We start from the raw sequence: 24,950 nt of genomic DNA, 5'->3' as shown, positions 1-24,950 counted from the left end.
TCAATTCCAACTCAAAGCAACCCTGTAGGACAGAGCTGAACTGCCCACAGGGTTTTCAAAGCGGTAATCTTTATGGAAGCAGACTGCCACATCTTTCTTCCATGTCTCTCTGACCTTTCAGTTAGCTGAACAGTTAACGACTGTCACTATGGCTCCTTCTCCCTTAAATTTTGTTGTTGTTAGGTGCCGTTGCCTCATCTCCGACTCATAGCAACCCTGTGTAAAGCAGAACAAAACACTGCCCAGTCTGTGCAAGCTCCACAATCCTTGCTATACATGAGCGCATCATTATAGCTACTGTGTCAATACATCTTGTTGAAGCCCTTCCCCTTTTTCGTTTACCCTCCTTAAATTCTAGATATCCCTTTATAAACAACTTGTTACAGTCATGTTTCTTAACCTTCATCTATCCATTCAACTCTGGCTTCTATTATTCTTTCCAACTATTCTGTTGTCAAAAACTTCCATAGTTCTAGATTTGTTTTCTCATCCTCTGCAGTATCCCGGGCAGTTGAATCACTCCAATGAAATACTGTTCTTGGATTTTGTGCTAATACCACTCCCACCTTTCTTCCCACCTGTAACCGTTTTGCGGTCAGTTTTACTTCTGCTCAGGTTCCACCAGGATGCATGACTTATCGTTCTCTACTCATCAAATGCCATTACTCTACAAACATCTTTTCTTCCAATTACAATGTTTCATCCTTCAGTTGAGACAGTATATGTTCTCTTGTACTCAAAGATCTTCTCTTAGGCGGTCTCCCCAGATCAGTACAAGCCTAATCCGACACTGATGCCCCTTCTCTGTGCTTACATTACAACCTCTTCAGATCCCAACTCTGCCACTGTGGCCTTGGACACATCATTTACCAATCCCAGTCTCAATAAAAACAGTAACGCACAGGCTTTCTTTATGTTTCAAAATGTCTAGCACAGTGGAAATCCTTAATAAATGTGATTTTGTTCCTCACAGTCGCATAGCTCCTTGTGACTCATGAGGGAACTAGAGGAATTGGATTCCAATACTGATACGAGATGCGAAGGGGTGAAGGAGGCGGATTACAAAGTATCAGCTAAAGAAAAGCAATTGGCTGAGTCAAGTGATTTAGGATATGTAATGTTTGCTCTCACCCTAACTTCATGTTTAGCCTTAGACCTCTGCTTCCATAACACGATGGTATTAGTATAGAAATTTCAGCCGTACTTTCTCACATTCTCTCCAAGCGACAGGGAAAACGCGGGAGGGTCAAGGCGCGTGCGCTTTCAGTCCTCACCGTGCAGGCCTTCCGGCCCTCCATCAGGGCTGTCCGAAGAAATGCCTGTTTCTCTACGGAACCCAAGCATTCTTCTCACATGTTCTCTGATATCGTTTTTTCATATTCATTTTCTCCTCTGTGACTGAAGAAAAACTAACCAAGTGGATTCCTAAAAGATTGTCGGAAACCTAAATATCTTGGACCGGCACAGAAAGAGGAGGGCCTGACCTTAGAAGTGGCACGGGGTCCTGCAGAGGGTCCTTCCCGGAGGTGACATTCAGCCGGTGGTCGTGGGCAACGGGCTTTTCACCCTACAACCATGGCCCAATTTGTCCGTAACCTGGTGGAAAAGGCTCCGGCGATGGTAAACGGTAAGCAAGCTGTCACTGTGCTGAGGCGGGTACATAGGCGGACGGGGAGGCGAGTGCGAAGGGCTAAGAGTGAGAGGTGCTGTGGTTAGCTGAGGGGCCTGCGTCGGCCAAGGGGCCGATCTGAACGGGGAGGGAGCAAGAGGCAGGTTTTCCTGATCTTTTCACTGGCGTTCCGTTCGCCCGTTCTGCAGCTTGAGTTCGTTATACAGTCTAAGAGTTCTTCTAACCACGACCGTGTGAGGAGAGATTGGGTGAAGAAAGCCCGGACCTGTTCAGCGGCTGCAGCCGTGAAGCCCCCTTAGAGCTCCGTTGTTATGTGCCTTCGAGTCGGATCCGACTCATAGCGACCCCTCCTTGGGTTTCCGAGGCAATATCGTTACCGAAGCAGATTGCCCGATCTTCTTTCCGAGGAGTGGCTGGCTCTAGCAATAGACATATGGAAAGTTTGGCTCTTCCAGGAGCCAGAAAGAGGAAGAGCAAATACAAATGAGAGTTCATGAATTCGACTTCCTAAGGTTGTCTGATTCTCAATGGAGTATTTAGAAGTCTACAGAAATCTTTACGGATGAGTGGGGTTTTGAATATTGGCTTTGCTTTCTGTCCAGGTCAGTTTCTGAGATCCTTCAACTTACCGATGAGAATTTATGGGGATTGTTGTTAGGAATGAGTAACCCTGCCCCAGTAAGCATAAAAAGGGATGCGCTGCAAACAGTAATCTTTATTGTTACTGCTTAGCATTGGTGGAGTTTTTCACTTGGAAGAGTCGAAACCTCACTGCTAGGGTGCTATTCAGAACAACCCTGCGCTGTCAGGAAATACTTCAAGTGTTATTTTATTCCCAAAGTGACATTTGCTAAATTGACAAAACTTTCTTCATTGTTGTTGTTAATTGCCGTCGAGTCGGACCTGACTCATAGCGACCCCTCATTGGGTTTCCTAGGCAGTATCGCTGTGGAAGGAACTCTGGTAGCGTAGTGGCTAAAGCACTTGACTGCTAACCAGAAGGCTGGCGGTTCAAACCCACCAGCCACTCCTCGGAAGGCAGGTTGGGCAATCCTACTTCCGTAGTGATACTGCCTCGGAAACCCAAGGAGGGGTCACTATGAGTCGGGGCCGACTCGACGGCACATAACAACAACAACAACAATCACTGTGGAAGTAGATTGCCCAACTTTCCTTCCGAGGAGTGGCTGGGGGGTTTGAACCTCCAGCCTTCTGGTTAGCAGTCAAGTGCCTTAGGCACTACGCTACCAACGCTCCTACTTTCTTCATTAGATACATTATATTTAGATAAGTGACTGAAGGACTGATCTCGCCAAATAGTGTTCGCTCAAATTTGATTATGAAATGTAAAAAGAAAGCAGAATTCTAAAAGATAAATGTAATGATTTTGAACCTATTTACTCTTTGGTTGGTATTTTCTCATCCATTCTCTCCCTTCCACAATCAACCAAACAATTACTGAAGGGCTCGCAGTGCTAGATACTGTAAGAACTGATTCTTCTGTCAGAAGCCCACACTTTTTCCTAAAGGATTTTTTTTTTTAACTTTTTATTTATGGTTTAGGTGACTATTTGCAGAGCAAATTAGTTTTCCATCCAACAATTTATATACATTTTGTTTCTTGGCTTTGATTGCAGTCCCCTGAATGTAACGTCATTCTTCCCACTTCCTCCCTGTGCTTCCCTTTTCCATGCCTCCTTTGCTGTCCCCTAAGTTTGTAACTTTACTTAACCTAAGATCATCAAGCTGTCTGTTATGAAGAAGATTTACAGTTTTACATATGCTGAATAATTTGAGGCCACATTTTTTAAATTTTCAAATGGATTTATTTTCATAGCATGACTTTCACATATTTTAGATGGTGTGTTGGGAAATTGAAAACTAATTTTAATGGTAAAATTTTAAAAGAGTTTTCTAATGGAGTGTGTTATACAAACCCTTCCTGTATTAGGGTGAATAATTGAAAGATAACTCTTATTCTTCTAGAAGTACTCAGTAATGTAGACTCACTGGGGGCCAGAATTAACAAAGTGGAAATATATTTTGCTTTATAACATAACTCATTGTATTAAATATGAACATTAAATACCTAATAAAAATCACTGGCTATAACTGTTAATTCTCCTGAGAGACAAAGAAGTTTATGGAAATAGCAATTTTATAATCAGACTTCCCTCAGAAAGATCATAGAGTTCAATTTTTTTTCCCCTACTAACTAAATTCAAAACTATTTGAATTTCACCAGTTTTTCAATTAATCTCTTTTTGTTCCAAGAGATCTTGAGTACCAAGAGATCCAAGAGTACCGTATTATATTGAGTTGTCATGTTTCTCCAGACTCCTCTGGTCTGTTCAGTTTGCTTATATTTCCTTGGCCTTCATGACTTTCTCAGACTTGAGGAGTACTGTTTAGGTATCCTTAGAATGTCTCCCAATCTGGATTTGTCTGGATATTCTCATAATTAGACCGGAGTTAAGGATTTTTGGAAAGAATACCGCAGAGGTGAAGTGCCCTTATCACTTCATACCAGGAGATGGATGATATCCAGATGACATCACTGGTAATATAACCTTTATCACTTGGTTAAAGGATATTTTAACCATCCTTTAACCTAGGTTTCTTGACTGTAAGGTTACTAGTTTTCCCTTTCTATGCTCTGTTCTTTGAAAGCAAGTGACTAAGTCTAGCCCACAGGATAAGGTAGGAGTTAAATTTTATCTCCTGTAGGAGGAAGTATCTGTATATATTAAATGGAGTTTTTCTGTAAGAAAAATTTGTTTTTTCTTTCCCATTTATTTATTATTCAGTCATTTATTTTATGGACTCTTGTACATTATTTCATACTTCATAGATTCTATACTATGCTACTTATTTCCTTGCTCAAATTGTTCCATTCTTCCCACCTTGGCCACTGGAATCTCTTTCAGATTAGCACTTCCCTTTGACGTGTTGCCATCCTTTTGTTTTTTGAGCACTTACTTTCTTTTTGATACTACAAGATGCTTAAGACTCATCTTGTATTTTCCCTGCCCTAGCTTTAGAATCAGTTATTTCTCCAAGGAGCCTTGGTTCCTTTTACTGGAAAATTACATTTAGAAACTAAGATCTAGACACTAAATGAGTTCCTTGCAACTGAGATATCATTGATTCTAGGTCCTCTAAGTGGTCAGAGCTAGGTAATTTATGTATAAAAACCCATGTATATACATATGTATATATTTGTTTCTTCATATATCCATCTACATATATTAAGCTAAACATGAATTCATACAGCTGTCTCTGACTGTAATCTAGTATCAACAGAGTTCATGCTTACTGTCTTGCTTATAGGTAACTGCTACAGTGAGAAACCTGGCTCTCACCATCCACCATTGATTTATGTTTTGTTCATTTCCTCTATACTTGCAAGGCAGTTTCCAATTTTAAACCTTACCCCCAAGTATATCAACTAAACTATAATGTTTATATACAGTGTAGTGATTCATTTTTCAAAAGGATGAAAGAGCTATGTGTTAGAGATAGTTGGTTGACTGTTCCTCAAGACATTGTATTTTTTGATTGCCCTATTAACACAGGTATTGACAGTTCTATTAAGAACTATCTCTTAGAGCCTTAAGTTTGTTTAAAGATTTACCCATACCCCCAAGCACAGAGCATGATGGAGATAGTAAGTATGTTGTTGATAGTTGCTGTCAAGTCTATTCCAACTCACAGCATCCTGTGGGTATAGAATAGAACTGCTTCGTTGGGTTTTCAAGGCCATGATCTTTCAGAAGCAAATTACCAGGTTGCCTTCCCAGGCACCTCTGGGTGGGTTTGAACCACCAACCTTCAGGTTAGTAGTTCTGCACTTAATCATTTGTGTCACCCGGGGGATTTCTTTTAGTAAGTCTCAAAAAAAAAACCCAAACTCATTGCCATTGAGTCAATTCCAACTCGTAGCAACCCCCTTTGGGTTTCCGAGGCGGTGAATCTTTACGGAAGTAGATCGCCCAGTCTTCCTTCTGTGGAGTGGCTGGTGGGTTTGAACCTCCAGCCTTCTGGTTAGCAGTCAAATGCCTTAGGCACTACTCTACCAGTGTTCCTTATAGTAAGTCTTTGTTGTTGTTGTTATGTGCCGTGGAGTTGGACCCAACTTATAGCGACCCCTCCTTGGGTTTCTGAGGCAGTATCACTACGGAAGTAGATTGCCCAACCTTCCTTCCTAGTCTAAGAGTAGTGAAATAGCCAAATACAAGCAATTAATAACAGAAAAAGCACCAAGAGCCTTTGATAACCCATCTTTGAACAATAAACACTTTATGAATGTTCATGCATTCATCCTATTTTTATTATATTTCTCTTGTAATATTTTTTAAAAAATGCCTTTCTCTTACTGAAATCACTACCATGGTCTCACATTTACCCTTGTTGTTAAGGATCTTTTTGAAATAGTAAATACTTTGAGGAATTTCAAGGAGCTCTAGTAGCACAGTGCATAAGGCATCAGACTGCTAACCAGAAGGTTGGTGGTTTAAACCCACCAGCCACTCTGCGATAGGAAGACCGGGTTTACCACCTCAGAAACCCAAAGGGGATCACTATGAGTCAGAATCAACTCAATGGCAGTGAGTTTGTTTTTTGGTTTGAGGATTTCAGCTAAGTATAGTATTTGAGTTTGGGCTGTTCTTAACAGTACATGTAGGCTTAACTTTTATCATTTGTTTTGTTTCTGAAGAAGGAGCAATTGTGCTTTTGTTAAAGAAGGGTTTAAAAGAAAATGTGTATGAATTGTTGAATGGAAAACTAAGTTGATCTATAAACTTTTACCCAAATCACAATAAAAAGTTTAAAAAGAAGAAGAAGAAGAAAGGTTTAATCCTTTATATAGGTTGATGAGGATACTAAAAATAGATATAATTGGTATAATCCTGTCTGGATTTGTGGCCAATATTGGAACAGGTTTTTATCTCATTCTTAAGGGTGCCATTCTACATAGCTCCTTTCCTTCTCTTCTGGACCTCTTCCCTCCAAGTTATCTGGTCTCTACACCAAGAAAATACGGTTAAATGGCTGCTGTCTTCTTGCTTTTGAATCTAGCTCTGATAACTTTACAGTTAACTGTATTTGCCATTCATAAATGAAGTTAACAGTACTAGCCAGCCACTAGTGAAGTCCTGGCATAATTGAATATGCTTAGAGGCTTCCTGCCTGGTTGAACTTCCCCTGTGACACAGGTGTTCTGCATCTTTAAAAGCCTCTTGTTACCAGGGAGCAGCTTTGACTTTTCACACTGGGTGCACATTTGGTGCAAGCAGTGAATGAATGTGATGCATGAATAAATATTTGTGTTCAGCCCACACATCTGCTTCTTACAGTCTCTAGTGAGTTCATCCTGGTTTTTTTGTTTTGTTTTGTTTTCCAGCTGCTGTGACTTATTCGAAGCCTCGGTTGGCCACATTTTGGCACTATGCCAAGGTGGAGCTGGTTCCTCCAACCCCTGCTGAGATTCCTACAGCTATTCAGAGCCTAAAAAAAATAGTCAATAGTGCTCAAACTGGTCGATTCAAACAGCTCACAGTTAAGGTAACTATAGGCTAAATGAAAATGTATGTGCATAACAGAAAATATCTTTTCTTGGGATTTTTTAAAAAATTGTTTTGATTAATATATTTTTCCAGTGAGACTGAACTCAGCATAATGAGAGATGATCTCTTTCTTGATGCCTGAGACATTTACCTTTCTAATTTTGTCATCTGGCTAGAAATAATAGGCTATTTTCTGTCTTAGTTTCCTGGTGAATTTATATTGTAGCAAAGAAATAACCATTTTTACTAGGAACCTTTTTTTCCCTCCTATTTTGGATCATACACTAAAATAGGATGGTTAACTTTGTTGATTCTGTACTTTTTTTCTCACCTATAGTTCTGAAACTGTCCCTAATACAGCCAAAAGATCTCTTCAATTATATCACGCTCAGGAAAAAATTACCAAAACCTTAGGCAAGCAATATATGAAATTATACTAAATTGCATGAACATAAAATCTAAAGACTGTAAATAATTAGACGTTGGATCTTTTGTTTACTTTCTAGGTCAAAGCAAAGGCTACAAAAAGCCTAAATAATTATTGCTGACTTTAGGACCTATATCCTGGAAAATACAGTAGTTTTATCTAATTTGAAAGGGAAAATTCACTTTCAGAAGTGCTAAATTTTGTTGTAAAGGAATTTTTTCAACAGGAGCATCAAGATCCATATTTGTGCTTGCATGAAATGTAAAAACATTAGGCTATGAAACTGAGTTTCTGAATAATTGAAAAGAGTTGAACCAAATAATAAATTAATAAAAAATGATATCTAAATGGGAAGACAGAGCCCGTCATCTTTCAACAGATTCTTTAGGTGGGGGCAGGCAGACAGAAATGTCTATTCAGAGACTTGCCTTTCTGTAGCCATCCTTTCATATAAATGCCCTGTCTAAATGTGTCAGCTGTTTCCAGGATGTGGCTTATTTTAGGGCTCATAAAGTGTCTCATAAACTAATAATGAAAGGGTTAAGTCAGTTCAAGTCTTTAAAGAATGCTTTGAAAGAATTTATATGTTCTGGACTACTTACCTTACATAATTAAAGTTCAAGGGTTCTCAACAGGTGAGCAAAGTTAACAAAGTTAGTCCTTGACTTTGACTAAAACTACCCTCTGGTTTGAATAGCATCCTTATATTCTCTGTCATTTAATCCTAGAGAAGGAAAGTTTTCAACATATGAAAAATAAATGTACCCTTAAAATTTGTGCTTCTTTTTTCAGGAAGCTCTGCTGAATGGTTTGGTGGCCACTGAGGTGTGGATGTGGTTTTATATCGGCGAGATCATAGGCAAGCGTGGCATCATTGGCTATGATGTTTGAAGACCAATCTTTAACATCTGATTATATTTGGTTTACTACTTGAGTGTTCTTGGATCATGTGTGATCAGACTGCTATCTGAATAAAATAGATAATGTATGAAATTCAATGTATGGCGTTCTATCAAATACTATATGGAAGGTCACAAGTTGAAGTATCTTTTTCTTTGACACATTAATACAGCTTTGAACGCATGTCTTTCTTAGCCTGAAATTGGAAAGGATATATGCAAATACGTCAAGCTGATTTATGTATATATGAGGATAACATTTTAATTTGAGACCAAAGTTTTAAGTACATGATATTTAAGCTTTATTTCCAGAAAAATAAGAGACAAGGCCTTGAGAAAACTAGAATTTACTACAGTAGGAAAAGAAGTAAAACTGTGCCAAAGAGATGGAGTTAATCATATCAATGGTCATAAAAAATAAAATTTGGATTGTTCCTCTGCTAAAATCACAAAAAGATCCTTTTGACAACAGCTATGTCTATAAACATTGGGGTACTTCTCTATTTGAATATTGTTAGTTGCCGTCAAGTCAGTTTCAACTCATGGTGGTCCGTGTGTGTACAATAGGGGTTTTCAAGGCTGTAGCCTTTCAGAAGCAAACCACCCTGTCTTCTAAGGCATCTCTGGATGGGTTCAGAACCACTAACTTTTTGGTTCCTAGTCAAGCACTTAGGAGCTCTGGTAGCATAGAGCCTAAGGCTTTGGACTGCTAACCAGAAGGCTGGTGGTTCAAACCCACCAGCACTCCTCAGAAGGAAAATGGGGCAATCTTCTTCCATGGTGATAGTGCCTCGGAAACCCAAGGAGGGGTCACTATGAGTCAGGTCCAACTCAACGGTACATAACAACAACAGTCAAGCACTTAACTGTTTGTACCACGTAGGGACTTAAAAGAGAATAATTAGCAGAATGGTATTCTAAGTATATTGTAACATCTCAAATAGTAGGACAAAATGAAAGAGATCATGATCGAATTTTAATAGAGCTAAGGTAATGTTTATGTGTGTTATACTGTTTATCTGACTGTTTTTATGGTTTGGATGTTTGTTTACTTTTTTGGTTTCATGACTTTTTATCTTTGCAGAAGTAAAATACCCTACAGATAAATAATGTTATAATTTAGTATCACCCGTGGGCCTAAATAGTATATTAGATCTTAAAATAGTGATCTATATCAGTCTGTCTTCCTGAACTCTTTTTTTAAGGACATAAAAAAGACTGCATTCATTGACTTTTCCTTAACAATCCTTGTTTGGTTCATTGTTACGTTTCCAAGGCCATTGTAACTCTATTGCAACCGTACAAAACCTGCAATACCAGCTGATGATAGCCAAAAGGTCATTGCATATTTATTGTAAAAGCATTGTGACAATAGTTACTGAACCTTTATCCAATCAATCCCAGATTTACCCACTGCATTTAGAATACTGCTGCATTAGCCTAATAAGGGCATAGCTTTTCAAAGTGATAGTCAAGAAAGTCTCCATAGAGATGACTACTGTTCTGAAATATGAAGTAATGCCTAACTTACTGCATCTGCAGTAAACACAGGTGGTCAGAAACTGAAACTACCTCTTTTTTTAAAAGTATGTGGTAACAAATACGCATACCAAAAGACAAAAAAGATATTGACTACTATGATACTGGTTATCTTTATGAGTTTCTGTATGTCATAAAATAAGCAAGTATTAAAACCAACAACAGAAAAAATCTAAAGGCCTAAAATCAGCACCAGTAAGAACCTACAGAGGGCTGGCTAGTAGAGCCATGACATGTATTGAGATTTTTTTTCTTTTTAACCACATGGTCACACCATAAAGTCTTCAGAATAAATATTACTACTCACTTCACTATTACTTCCTCCTCCTTTGCTATACAACACACCTTTCGTCTTCCCTATGGCTTATAGTGCATGTACAGAATTTTCTTAGGTTAAAATGGCAGTGGGCTCCTTAAAATGGCCACTTGACTTCATTAGGCCTGTTTCTTTTTGCCCTCCTAACCCCACATGTTTTTCTCCTAGCAGAAAACTGTTTAGGTTGTCTTTCTTTGATTGAACTTATGAATACCAGGTGTTTGCCACTGGCAACTTCAGTATACCTCAGGTGTTGTGCATCTCCTAAATTCCAAGCTCTATACTAAATGGTAAAAACTTACTGAACAAGACTATTTGTTACCTGTTTTGCAGAGCTTGGTCTGATGAGACGGATAATTAAGGTTTCAGTTCCAATAACATGAGAAGTGCTATAATAAGGGAAGTAAACGGTATTTAAAGAGTCTAACCCAGATATGAGAAGGTGGTTCAAGGAAGGCTGTCAGAGAAAATAATATCTAAAGTAGACCAGAAAAAAAGTGAAAGCCAAGAAAATGGAACAGTATACTAGGTAGATGGAAAAGCCTGTGCAAAAGCTATGAAGTCAGAAAAAGTCTGGTACATTGCAGGTCCTGAAAGAACTTAAGTGTGGTTGAATCACTAGGTGCAGAGGGGAGTTGTCAGGTGCTGTTCAGTTGATACTGACTCATAGCAACCCTGTGTACAATAGAAGAAACACTGCCCAGTCCTGCACCATCCTCACAGTCATTGCTGTTTGAGCCCATTCTTGGAACTACTCTGTCAGTCGATCTTTTTAAGGGTTGTTTTCCCTGATCTTCCACCACACATGACATCCATTGCTAGAGACTGATCCCTCCTGAAGACATGTCCAAAGTTACATGAAACAAAGTCTCACCCTCCTCACTTCTAAGGTGCATTCTGGCTATACTTCTTCCTAGACAGATTTGTTTGTTCTTCTGGCAGTCCATGGTGTTTTCAGTATTCACCAGTACCAGGACTCAAATGAATCGATTCTTCAGTCTTTTTTATTCATTGTCTAGCTTTCACATGCATTTAAAATGTCATGATTTAGGTCAGGCACCTAGTCGTTGAAGTGACTGCTTTGTAATACTTTAAAGAGGTCTTTTGCAGCAGATTTGCCGAGGGGATAGAGAGAAAGAAAACCAGAGAATGGGACCAGATGATGAAGTACATTGTATTAAGGATTGGACTTTATCTTTTTTTTTTTTTTTTTTTAATTGTGATTTGGGTAAAAGGTTACAGAGCAAATTTATTTTCCATGCAGCAGTTCATACACATTTTGTTTCATAACATTGACTGCAGTCCCCCACAGTGTAACAACTCTCTTCCCACTTCCTCCTGTAGTTATCTCTTCTGTCTCCTTCTTTCCCGTGTATTCCTGCCCCCCTCCCTCCATCTATGTCCCTGTGCAAACACTGCCCTTCTGTTCTCCCACGATTAATCACTGTAAGCAGTGTATCTACTTCATGTAAATGTTCACCCTATATCCCTGTCCTTTGGCTGAAAGCCACAGGAGTGAGTTCATTCCAGACCCGAAGGTTAAATAAGGGCCATAGTCTCAGGGGTCTCACTAGGCTCTATCAGACCAGAAAACCTGGTCTTTTTGCTTACGATTTTGAGTTTTGTTCCAGATTGTCTCCCACTCTATCCAGGATCTCTTGCACCAATCCCTTTCCAAGTGGTTGACAGTGGTAGTTGGGCACCATCTAGTTCTGGTTTCCTGGTCATACAAGTGATCCCACAGAATGTGGAAATTATCGAACAATATCATTAACATCACGCACAAGAAAGATCTTACTGAAAATAATTCAAAAACGGTTGCAGCAGTATGTTGACAGAACTTACAGAGGTGTAAGCTAGATTTAAGAAGAGGACGTGAAACAAGGGGTATTCTTATTCATTGTCCAGCTCTCACATGCATATGAGGCGATTGAAAATATCATGGCTTGTGTCAGGCACACCTTAGTCGTCAAGGAGATATCCTTGCTCCTTAGCACTTTAAAGAGTTCCTTCGCGGCCGACCTGCCCAATGCTATACGTCATCCAATTGCTGTCCATTGCTGTCCAATGGATCTTGACTCAAGGCACAGAATACCAGACAGATGTTTACTTGTGTTTTATTGACTATGCAAAGGCATTTGATTGTGTGGATCATGACAAATTGTGCATAACATTGAGAAGAATGGGAATTCCCGAACACTTCGTTGTACTCATGAGGAACCCGTACCTTGACCAGGAGGCTGTCATTCAGACAGAACAAGGGCACACTGCATGGTTTAAAATCAAGAAGGGAGTGTGTCAGGGTTGTATCCTTTCCCCATACTTCGTCAATCTATATGCTGAGCAGATAATCCAAGAAGCTGGACTATATGAAGAAAAATGTAGCATCAGGATTGGAGGAAGACTCATTAACAACCTGCAATAGGCTGACAACACAACTTTGCTTGCTGAAAGTGAGGATGACTTGAGGCACTTACTGATGAAGAAAATACAGTCTGCAGTATGGGTTACATCTCAATATAAAGAAAACAAAAATCCTCACAACTGGACCAATAAGCGGCATCATGATAAATGGAGAAAAGATTGAGGTTGTCAAAGAATTCACATTGCTTGGTTCTACAATCGATGCCAATGGAAGCAGCAGTCAGGACATTAGACGACGTATAGCACTGGGCAGGTCAGCCGCGAAGGAACTCTTTAAAGTGCTGAGGAGAAAGGATATCTCCTTGAGGACTAAGGTGCACCTGACACAAGCCATGATATTTTCAATCTCATATGCATGTGAGAGCTGGACAATGAATAAGGAAGACTGAAGAAGAGTTGATGCTTTTGACTTGTGCTGGCAAAGAATACTGAAAGTACCATGGACTGGTAAAAGAACTAACAGATCTGTCCTGGAGGAAGTGCAGCTGAAATGCTCCTTGGAAGCAAGAATGGCCAGACTTCGTCTCACCTACTTTGATCATGTTGTGAGAATGGACCATTCCCTGTAGAAGGATGTCATGCTTGGTAAGGTAGAGGGTCAACGAAAGAGGGAAAGGCCTTCAACGAGATGGATTGACACGGTGGCTTCAACAATTGGCTCAAGTATAGCAAGGATCATGGAGCTGGCGTGGGATCAGGAGGTGTTTTGTTCTGCTGTGCGTAGGGTCTCTGTGAGTCGGAAACGACAGCACCTAACAACAACAACATAGGCTGAGGATCGCATGGTCTACTAGCCCCTTGGATTAATTGTTTCCATGTGTCTTTGATTTTTTTCATTCTTCTTTGCTCTGCATGAGGAGAGACCTCTTGTTGCAAGTAGATGGCTGCTTGCAAGCTTTTAAGACCCCAGTCATTACTCACCAAAGTAGGAAGTAGGATGTATAGCAGTGTGTGTAAGGAGCTCTGGTGGTGTAGTGTCTAAGGCATTTGACTGCTAGGCATTTGACTGCTAACCGGAAGGTTGGCAGTTCAAACCCACCAGCCACTCCATGGAAGGAAGACTGGGCAATCTACTTCTCTAAAGATTTACTGCCTCGGAAACCCCCACCCCAACCAAAAAAAAAAAAAAAAAAACCACTGCCATCAAGTCAATTCCGATTCAAAAAAGGGTCTCTTTGAGTCAAATTCAACTTGATGGCAGTGAGTTTGGTTTATGGAGTTTGATGGGGATTGGACTTTATCTTAAAGGCAGTGAACAGAAAGCCATTGAAGAATTTTGGCAGAGCACCATCTCTGCCCTCAAATAGTTTGTATAATCTTAATATCAGCAGACAATTTCAGTTCCATGTAACAAACGCTATGATAGAAACATACGTGGAGTACACGTAAGAGTTAGTGTAGACTTACATTTTTCTAAATATTTATGTAAAACTGTAAGCACTCATTTAGTAGTAGGCATCATGAGAGGGAAGATTAGAGTAGGAAATTCAAGCCAAATACCAGTTACTGTGATCCAGAGGTATGATTCCTAAGGAAATGGCTATAGCAATAAGTTCTTTGACGTAAAAGTCAAACAGCAAAGCCTTTTCACTGGGTTTTCATCATTTCAGGATCATGTTGAATGTCCACATTGCATACTTTAATCATTTGTTCTGTACACCTCATCATTGTCTCACTCAGACAAAAGTTTCTCCTTTTTTCACTCATGTCTTAACATAAGTATTTCTTCTCCCCTGATTTCTAAGGGATAGCTCAGTATGTATTGTTGCTTTTTCACTATTATATATATTTAAATAAATACATATATCAGTTAACATTTTCAAAGCACTTTGCCCTATAGGGTCACTATGAGTGAGAATCAACTTGACAGCAGTGGGTTTGGTTTGGGTTTTTTGCACTATCTCATTTAGTCCTCCATTTTCCTCTAAGGCACTTGACATAATTGATATACCCATTTAACAAATCAGGAACTGAGAAACAGTAATTTGACTAGGATTCCATAAGTAATAAGTGATGGAACCACAAACTGAGCTCAGGTCTTGAACCCATGCTGTGTCCTGACTACTCATGACCACCTCTTTGTAGACCTCCCTGCTTCCATTGTGACCACCAATTTCACATACCCCTCCCTCTGACATATTTTCAGTCTTGCTTTGCCCTACTATCAATTTATTTAAGCTGTGTTGTTCATGAGATGTCAGTTTACCTAATACTTTATAAGGTGATAAGTAGCTTTGTGAGGTTTCTTAATCGTTCCTAATCAGTATTTCTACCAGACATGAATTGGTAGGACTGTGATCACTCGTGTGATGAATACACTAAAAATTCCACCAGAGATAATACCTAACCTGGGGACTTTCATTAAACCTGCTTCCTCAATAAAAGACTCTAGTACTGATAAAATACTGACGTACAAAGCTTTTCACAATCGCCTCTAGCCTAGTCTTAATCTCTTTCCTATTAATTGTTTTAGCTACACAATTTCTCACCAGTCTCCATAAAAACTCCCAATTTAAATCTCATCAAATTATATACTCACTACTACGGATTATTGCAGTTTTATAAAAATTACCAGGTCACTCCTCTATGTTTCTTGACAATTTTGTCTCCTGGTTCACTGTCACTTTACAATAGTATTCCTATCTTAATTCTTGACAATTTCAACATATACATGGATTAGTAGTTTTCAAAGTTTGGTCCCTGGACTGCAGGAGAATCAGCATTATCAGGGAATTTCTCAAAAATGAAAATTTCTTGGGGTGGGATCTTGCAATCTATATTTTAATTGGCTGTGTGGTTCTGATGTATTCTAAAGTTTGAGAAGCATTGACATAAATGATCCTTCCAATAACCTAGCCTCTTAGTTCTTAACTTCACCTTCCTTGGGCACTTATCCTCCTCATTACAATAACTCACCTTCTCCATAGTTTCAATTTCATACATCCCTCTCTGGCCACCAATTATCTTCCCAGCTCATTCCCTCCTACCACTACACTGAAATTACTTTTCTTACATGTTAAATGCAAATTGATGCATTGTTAAATGGAGTGGACTAGCAATATTTGACTCAGTTGAATACTTCCTCCTTGGTACACATTCTTTTCAATACATTTGATTTCTGGAGTTTTCCTTTGGCTTTCCAGAATTTGAACATTTCTTACCACCTCCACTGCTAACACTAAGTCATTATCTTCTCTGACTGGAATAGCTGAAATGCTTTCCTTACCACTAAACTTACCTGTCCACAGTCTAGACATCAGCCTGAGTGATCCTGTCAAAATACAAGATCATGTCACTTCTCTGCTTAGAATGCTTCAATGGCTCCCATCTCATTCAGATTAAAAGCTAAAATCCTTAGTGTGGTATATACTAGGCCCAGCATGATCTGACCTCCCACTACCTCTCTGCCACCCTTCCCCTTGCTCACTCTGCTCCAGATGCATTAGCCCCCTTGCTCTTCCTCAAACGCTCTAAGCCACTCCTGCTTTGGCACTGACTGGTTCCTCTGCCTGAGATGTTCTTCCTCAAGATAACCCCAGAGATGGTTCGCTCATCCCATTCCAGGTTTTTCAGAGCAGGGTTCCCCAACCACCCTATTTAAAATTGCAAGAAACCACTCCAAATTCTCTTTGCCCCTTACCCTGTACTTTTTCTTAAATTTTTTTAACTTTTTCTTAAATTTTTTTTAACTTCTAACATTATATTTAATTTACTGATCTATTATGTTATTTCCCCCTGCAAAAATGTCAGCTTTACCAAGGCAGAGATTTATCTTTTATTTTGGTCACTGATACATCCCAAACTTCACATACATGAAAGTCAATAAATATGTAATGAGTAAATTAATTCATGCATTAGTGACTTAATACCTTTATCAGTATAGTTTCTTCTTCATGGCCCTTTCTACCTGGTACATTCCTGTTCAACTTTCACCAGTTCATCACCTCCTTCTGACTTTCCCAAACTGTTTGAGGCCTTTTACAGTACACATCACTGGACTCTAATGATATATTTACATTTGTTTATTTCCCTTGCTAAACTGTAAACTCCTTAAGGGAGGTACTGTATCTAATTGACCTTTGTAGCCCTAGTCTGGCACATTATTTGGCTTGTATATGGTAGGTTTTCAAACGATGGAATAGCAAACTCTACTTTCTCTTTGGTACTGGGTTGATAAACAGCACAGTTAAGTGGCAGTTTGCCACAGAGGGAGATGCAGGCCTGGGAGACTCATTTCCTGAAGGCCTGCAGGCTGAGACTGCTACAAAGCTGATGCCAGCTGAGTCACTCCTGCATCTCAGCCTCTTCACTCTGAAGCAGAGATTTGAATCTCTGATCAGCAGCCCTCTCTATTGAACAAGGCTAGTGAAGGGGTGCCTTTGCATAAAGGCAAGGAGGGAAAAATGAGAAGGTGGGCAGCAGAAGATCCTTTAGAGAACACCTAGCCTAAAATCTGAAAGTCCCAGACATTCCTTAGGACCTGATCACCTCAACTTCTTCTTTCCTTGCCAGGTCTGCATTCCAGGATTTACATCCTCAAACCCACTGCCATCAAGTCAATTCCAACTCAACGTGACCCCCACTGGGTTTCCAAGATTGTAAATCTTTTACCGAAGTACATTGCCTTATCTTCCTCCCTTGGAGCAGCTGGTAGATTTGAACTGCTGACCTTGTGGTTAGCAGCCAAATGCCTTACCCACTCACTACACCACCAGAGTTACTTTAACATCCTCAGTACAGCTAAAAAGAAAGATACTTTTCCTCTTAAGGTTTCCACACACTATCAATGGATGGGTTTTTATAAGAATGACACCTTGGATTTTTTGCACAAATTTAAAAAAAGTTATCAACCGAAGCTTCAAGTTTAACACATTCCGGTGTTGTCAAATTCAAAAGCAATTAAAACACTGTTGTGTGGTTTTGAATTATTGCCTACTTGTTAAAATAGCTATTGTTTCCCCTAAGGACAGCCTGCATTTTTACCTTGATGCCATCTCACTTTGGATCTCAAGAGGGTAGGCAACTTTATAGAACAAGTAAACGAATATAGTTTACAGTGATGTAAAAGTGGTTACCAATTGTAGTAACCTTCAGGTGGAGTAATGAAAAGAAAGCCCTGTTGGCCCAGGATTGATGAAAGTAAGGCTGACTAAATAATTATTGTCAGGAGTGACGTTTTAATCATCATTGTTTTACCTTGAACCTTGTGATGGTTTCATCTGCCTTGAATATGCTGACAGAAGTGTGATTTATTATCTAATACCCAAGTTACTGCTCTAATTTCCACTTCACCCTGGGCTCCAAATACCACCACCCTCTGCACCAAGGAAAGACCCTGAGGCCAAATGGCCCTTGAAATGGGACCCTTGAGTTTGTTTGCTCTGCCATCACCATCTGATCTCCCCTTCCCGTCCACCCATCTCAGAAGAAAGGTACCTACAAGGACAGAGTAGTAAAAGTTATCTGGAGAAGGCCATTGTTTTCTATTAAAACAACATCTATAGCTGCATGCTTTCTCTATTTGTCAATCTCAACTACAGCAAAGACCTCTGGCAGATTACCAGGTACACTCATCTGAAAAGATTTGAAACAAAATGTTACTTTCGTTGCTTTTCAGCACAAAATGAAGTGGAGCCATGCACTGGAGATGAGTTAGTCAGGGGTGGAGCACTGGAATGCGGGACTTGATTCCTAGTTTCCTAACTGTAACCACTTCCTTTCTACTCTTGGATCGTTAGTTGGTTATTGCATTGTGAAGGGCAGGAGAGGAGGGAGATGGTTTTCTTCTAATGTTTTTTTTTTTTTTTTTCTTTTTTTAATTGTTTTTTAAAGGAGGCTCCATGACGGTCTTTTAATGTTGTTATTCAGAAACTTACATCTGAACTCTAACACACATTAGGAATTCCCTTTCAACTGTCATAGGAGCAAGTGATGATTCATAACATAGCATTTTGGTCAAAGCCTTCAGAACCATATTTTTCCTGGTCTTAAACAATAGGATTGGCTATATGTTAATAGAGAGGTCTAGAGAAGAGGATAAGGTGGGGGAAAAAAGAGACTAATATTTAATCCAAAACATCTTTTTAAAGCTTAAATTAACCAGTGATCATTTAACTAGTCTCTACCCATAATGTTTCAAAAATAAATTTTCAGATTTTAAACTTGAATCAAAAGCTCATATAACTTAACACAAGTGAAAGACACTAAGAAATGCAGCTTTTAATTCACCTTTTATCAGAAGGAATATGAGAGTATGCCTTGTGCAATGATATAACACAATATGTTATTGTGGTTTGTTTGTCATTTTAGTTATTTACTGAAAGATACACAGTGAGTATTTTTTTAAAAGTCTAGGAATAAACAAACACAATGCATCTATTATAATGTAGATTCAAACCCATGTCAAAAAAACCTTACCCAACTGGTCTTGCAAAAGATAACCTTTGGGAAATCTTCCAGACCAGTCATGATTGCTGGAGAGTAAACCAAATGCTTGCTCAAAGGGCTTCTTCAAATGACAGAATTCCAGACTTTCAATACTGACATCCATGCTTATAGAAGTTTATCTCAAAATTCAGGAACTGGTAGCTTCTAGTTTCTCTGAGAATATTCCTCAATCAACAAGTTGTCCATCTAGCTAAGGGACAGCTTCCTGGAATTAAGAGGGCAGAATCTAGGTTATAATTAACTCAGACTTCCTCCTCCTCTTGTACCTTGGCCATGACCTTAATCCTCACCTAGATTTTCCATCCCATCTATGGATAAAAATTTGTTCTAAATTAGATCAACTGAATTCTAGTCCTGTTAGCCTAAGATAAGTTGGCATTGGTGGCTGAAAGGAATCCTAAACCAATTTAGTTAGACTCAAACTAGACATCTCAGTGGGGGGATAACACTGCTCACTTTTATCTGTTTTCTCCCTGTAATAAAAAAAAAAAAAAGGTACTTCGTAATTCTAGGTCTAGTGAATTTTTTCGTAATAACAAGGAGACAAAAAAAATGCTTCTAATTCTGAGAACTGCAGCAATGACAATGCACAGAAAGAATTAAAAGGAGTGATAAGATTGGAGGAGCACTGGAATTTAGCAACTTTCAACCTCATAGATTTAAAGTCATTTAAATGGTGATCACTGGGTCCATTGCTATTTATGTAAAGAGCTCAGAGCCCTTGGTTCTTAAAATTTCCAAAGATACCGAGTTAATGGGATGGAGCAGAATCAACCATTAGTCTCCTTTTTTAGCACATATGAAAGTTGAGATTCAAAGAATCTGTTATGTACTTTGACACACGTACAATGTCTTCCAGAAAAGAGAAATACTTTACTTGCTACAGAAGAGAAAATAGAAACCATCCAGCATGAACCTCTTCAATTTTCTCTCCTCACATCAGATGGATCTACTTTTGATTACACCCTTGACTACCTTCTCCTGTCCCAGAGGAAAACATTTGGGATATTCTTTGCAAAACTATCCTACATTTGCTCTTTATTTCCTCTCTTCAGTGATCTCTCCCTATCATTTTCCCATTTTCATTTGCTCATTCATTTATTTGTTCAACACACATTTTACATTTTTGTTACATTGTCAGATTAACTTGGGATACTAAACAACACTTTTCCTTCCTTCAAGGCATTCAGAGTCTAGCGGAGGAGACTACAAAATAAACAATTACAAATCCCATAATTACAATACATTGTGTAAAGATCAACAATGGTGTTTGCACATGGTTATACACACAGGAGAGGTTGGAGAAGGTTGAGGTTGAAGGGATGACACCTGAGCTGGATCTAGAGATTAGCCAAGAGGCCAAAAGGGGAAACATGCACCTAAAGCATGATCATACAAGAGAATGCAAGAAACTAAGTGTAATTTGGTAAGGCAGGAAAACAAGAAATGTATGTGTATTGGGGGGGGGGGTAAGAGAGAGTTTGAAAGCAACCAAATAACAGAGGATCTTGGAGGTTATAGGGAGTTATTAAAGTATAAGGATGGAAGTAATACAGTTAGATTTGCATTTTGGAAAATTCAGTCTTGCATCAGAAGATGATAACACTGGAAAACCATTGGAATAATCCTGAAGAGAAATGGGCAATTGGGAGTGTATGGTGGTGTAACTAGAAGAGGGAATACAAAAAGAGGCAAACTTCAGTTAAAGAGGAATTCAGTTTATGGACATACAAGTGCAGATGCCTAATAGAGTGTTGGTTAAATGTGTGCCTAAAATTCAAGAGTGGTTAGTGCTGAAGATGTAAATATGGAAGTCACAAGAGGTGATGGGAGCCTCAAGTATGGATAAGACTACTTAGGAAGAGTGGGTCAGAACTATGAGGGAAAGGCAGGCATTATTATAGGTTTTGTTCATTGCTAGAACTATATCTGGCACATAAAAAGCATTCTGTAAATACCTGAATAAATGAATGAAATAATGAAAACAGAAGAGGGTTAAGAACATAACTCTGAGAAACATCAACATTTAGGCAGAGATACAGGAAAAGAAGCCAATGAAGAACATTAAGATGGAAAGATTAGAGAGATAAAAGACAAAGCAGAAGAGAGTAGGGATACAGAAACTAAGAGAGGAGAACTTCTAGAAGATTAACAATGCTGTAAAAATGCCAAGTACAAAAAGAACTAAAAAGTGTCCACTTGACTGATAGTAGTTTGAAAAATATATGGACTTGAACTGGACAGCAACATAACACTGGGCTCCACTTGCCAGGGACAGCACAGGTGACCGCACTGGAGGCTGACAACTGGAAAGGTGCAATATTCCCCTTGTTGTTCTTATACCCCACACCCTCTCAGTGAACAGGGTGTGTGTGGCCATCCTCCACCTCCACCCACTATTTGGATCAGCAGGAATTCCATCCCAGTCTGTGCCCTGACAGAGTCTGGGTGTGGTGTCCCACCCTCCACACTTTTGTTTTTGTTCTTAAATTATTCTTTTTATTTTCCTCCTTTCTTCTTTTTTTCTCTTTCCCATCCTGGGTTCTTGGGTTTTTTTGTTTTGTTTTGTTTTATTTTTGTTTTTTCCTTCTCCCTTTTTTTCTCTTCCCTTTTCCTGATTCCTTTTTTTTTTTTTTCCTTTCTTTTGATTCTTCCAGTCCCTTGTTTTTCCTTTGGCAGTTTTCCCATTTTTTTCTCTTGCTCTTTTCTCTCATTCCTCCCTCCCCAGATATTGTGGTTTTTTTTTTTTTTTTTCTTTTCCTTTCTCTTTTTTCTTATTATCTTTCTTTTATACTTTCTTAATATATTTTGAAATTTTTTCTTCTAATTTATTGCATTTCTTTTTTCTTTTTATCATTGTTCCTGTTTGCTTATGTGTTTTGGGTCTTATTTTTATTATATTTTTGTATATGTGTGATTTTGTTTGTTTGTTTAACTGAGTGGGAGACAGTAGCTGTTCCCCAGCAACCCAACCATACCTGCATCTCCTGTAGCCCCACCCACCGAGTAAGGGCCACCACTTACTTTTGCATCAACTGACCAGTGATAGACAGCCAATCAATACCAACTCAAATTCAACCTCAACTGCTGTTTACAAACAGCTAACAGAGATCTGTGCACACACTCTCATTCTCTAACACACCCGCTAGGAGACAGGTGCTGAGTGCCTAAGTGCTAACAACCAGCAAATAGAGGAGCATAGTACCCTGCTCATACAGATACATTAAAACAAAAAGAAGGGGAAAAAATATTGCATGAATCACATAACACACAATCACAAATTAAACATAAATACAACACCACTGCAATGTCTCAGAGACAAAAGATCATCACAGTCCACACAAAAAAGCAAGATAAACTAGTAGAAACAAGGGGCCAGGATACAAACCAGAAAAATATCCATGAGGAAAAAGCAGCATTGGAACTCCCTGATAAGGAATTTGAAAGAATTATATTTGGGTACCTCCTATGGATTGAGAGACAGATAAAGGAAAACACTGACAAGATCAAGAAAAACCTTGACAAAATGAAGGAAAACACAGACAAAATTCTAGAACAACTTAGGAACACAATACAAGAACAAATTAACACAATAAACAAAATATTAGAAACTATACAAAAACAACAAATAGAAATCCAAAAGATTAATACTAAGATTTCAGAAACAGATAACACATTGACTGGGCAAAGGAGTAGAATCAAATCAATGGAAGACAGAATTAATGAGATTGAAGACAAATACCTCAATACTACTTTGTTAAGGGATCAGTCAGAGAAAAGATCAAAACAAAATCAAGAAACCTGAGATTCGTGTGGGATACCATCTAGAGGAATAACCTACATGTAACCAAAATTCCAGAACAGAAAGAGACAGATAAAACCAAGAGAAAATTGTCAAACATTTATTGGGAGAGAATTTCCCTAATGTGATGAAAGATGAGAATATATCCATTCAAGAAATTCAGTGAACCACAAACAGGATAGACCCTGAAAGAAAGTCACCAAGACATATCATCATAAAACTCACCAAAACAAGACAAAGAATCCTGAAAACAGCATGAGAAAAAAGTTACCTACAAAAGGTAACCAAGAGGAGTAAACACTGATTTCTTAGCAGAAACCATGTAGGTGAGACAGCAATGGGATGATATATATAAAACTCTGAAAGAAAAAAATTTCCAACCAAGAATTTTATACCCAGCAAAGTTGTCTCTCAAATATGAGGGTGAAATGAGGACATTTCCAAATAAGCAGAAATAAAGGGAATTTGTTCAAATCAGACCCAACTTACAGACGATATTAAAAGGAGTCCTTTGGAAAGAGAACCAACAACAGTAAACAACAACAAATGATTAACATGTATGATAACATAATCCAGAAACCAACCCAGTTATGGAAATATCCAAAGTAAAATAAGCTTACAAGACTGTAAACAGGGAACCAGACACATCAATTGGTAAATGAGGACAACTACAAACCAAAAAGAAGGAACAGTGTAGTCACAGAACTTCCAAATGGTAAAGAAGTGAAGACAATTGCAAGATACAAAGGACTGTTCTAAACTTGGAAAGAAAATTATAAATCACAGGGTAACCTCAAAGAAAAATGATAAACTTTCATATCACAATAAAAAAGAGGACAAGCACAAATATTTAGCAAATATTAAAACAATAGCAATGAAGGAAATGATCACACAATTCATAAATAAAATTACCTCAGCACAGAAAATTATATGGAATAAAGAAATCAACAACACCACAAAAAAACACATAACAAAATGACATCAATAAATTCATACTTGTTAAAAATTACACTGAATGTAAACAGACTAAATGCACTACTCAAGAGGCAGAGAGTTGCAGACTGGATAAGAAAGCATGACCCATCAATATGCTGTCTAGAAGAGACACACTTTAGAGAGAAAGACAAAAATAGACTAAAAATCAAAGGTGAGAAAAAGATATATCAAGCAAATGGCAACCAAAAGAAGGCAGAAGTGACAACATTAATATCTGATAAAATTGACTTTAAAACAAAAATTACATAAGAGACAAGGAAGGACATTATATAATGAAAAGACAAATAGATGAATCCACAGTAATAGTAGGAGACTTTAATATTCCACTTTCAATAAAAGATAGAATAACTGGAAAGAAACTCAACAAAGACATAGAAGAACTAAACAATACAATCAACCAACTTGACCTTATAGACAACTACAGCACTTCACCCAACAACAGCAAAATATACATTCTTTTCCAGCACACATAGAACATTCTCCAGGATAGACCACTTGTTAGGCCACAAAGCAAGCCTCATAAATAAAAACATTGAAACACTGCAAAGCATCTTCTCAGATCACAATGCTACAAAATTAGAAATCAACACTTGGAAGACCAACAGAAAAAGAGAAAACACATGGAAACAGAATAACACCCTACTCAAAAACGACTGGGTAATGGAACAAATTAAAAATAAAATTAAAAAATACCTTGAATCAAACGAGAATGAAAACACAACATACCAAAATCCTTGGGACACAGCAAAAGCAGTGATCAGAGGGCAATTTATGCACACATCAAAAGAAGCAGTGATCAGAGGGCAATATATGCACACATCAAAAAAGAAGAATGAGCCAAAATTAACACCTTAACCCAATGTCTCCAACAATTAGAAAAAGAGCAGCAAAAAAAAAAAAAAA

At 38.5% G+C, this 24,950-nt stretch overlaps 1 protein-coding gene across 1 annotated transcript; it reads left to right on the top strand.

Moving 5' to 3' along the window:
• Window positions 1–1,575: 1,575 nt before the first annotated feature.
• ATP5MG (ATP synthase membrane subunit g) lies at window positions 1,576–8,515 on the top strand. Its single transcript, XM_007936474.2, has 3 exons — window positions 1,576–1,627; window positions 7,035–7,195; window positions 8,417–8,515. Exons 1-3 carry the CDS (start codon window positions 1,576–1,578, stop codon window positions 8,513–8,515), a joined length of 312 nt encoding a protein of 103 aa, XP_007934665.1.
• Window positions 8,516–24,950: the final 16,435 nt, after the last annotated feature.

Source organism: Orycteropus afer, unplaced genomic scaffold (genome assembly GCF_000298275.1).
Source record: "Orycteropus afer afer isolate SDZICR_OR568_19922 unplaced genomic scaffold, OryAfe1.0 scaffold00036, whole genome shotgun sequence".
In the NCBI taxonomy this organism is placed as follows: Eukaryota; Metazoa; Chordata; class Mammalia; order Tubulidentata; family Orycteropodidae; genus Orycteropus; species Orycteropus afer.
This window is presented reverse-complemented; position numbering and strand designations above follow the sequence as displayed.

Coding starts and splice junctions, on each gene's coding strand:
- ATP5MG (XM_007936474.2), top strand. CDS start 1,576: ATGGCCCAATTTGTCCGTAACCTGGTGGAAAAGGCTCCGGCGATGGTA. Junction 1,628..7,034: donor GGCTCCGGCGATGGTAAACG/GTAAGCAAGCTG, acceptor TTTGTTTTCCAG/CTGCTGTGACTTATTCGAAG. Junction 7,196..8,416: donor TCAAACAGCTCACAGTTAAG/GTAACTATAGGC, acceptor TTCTTTTTTCAG/GAAGCTCTGCTGAATGGTTT.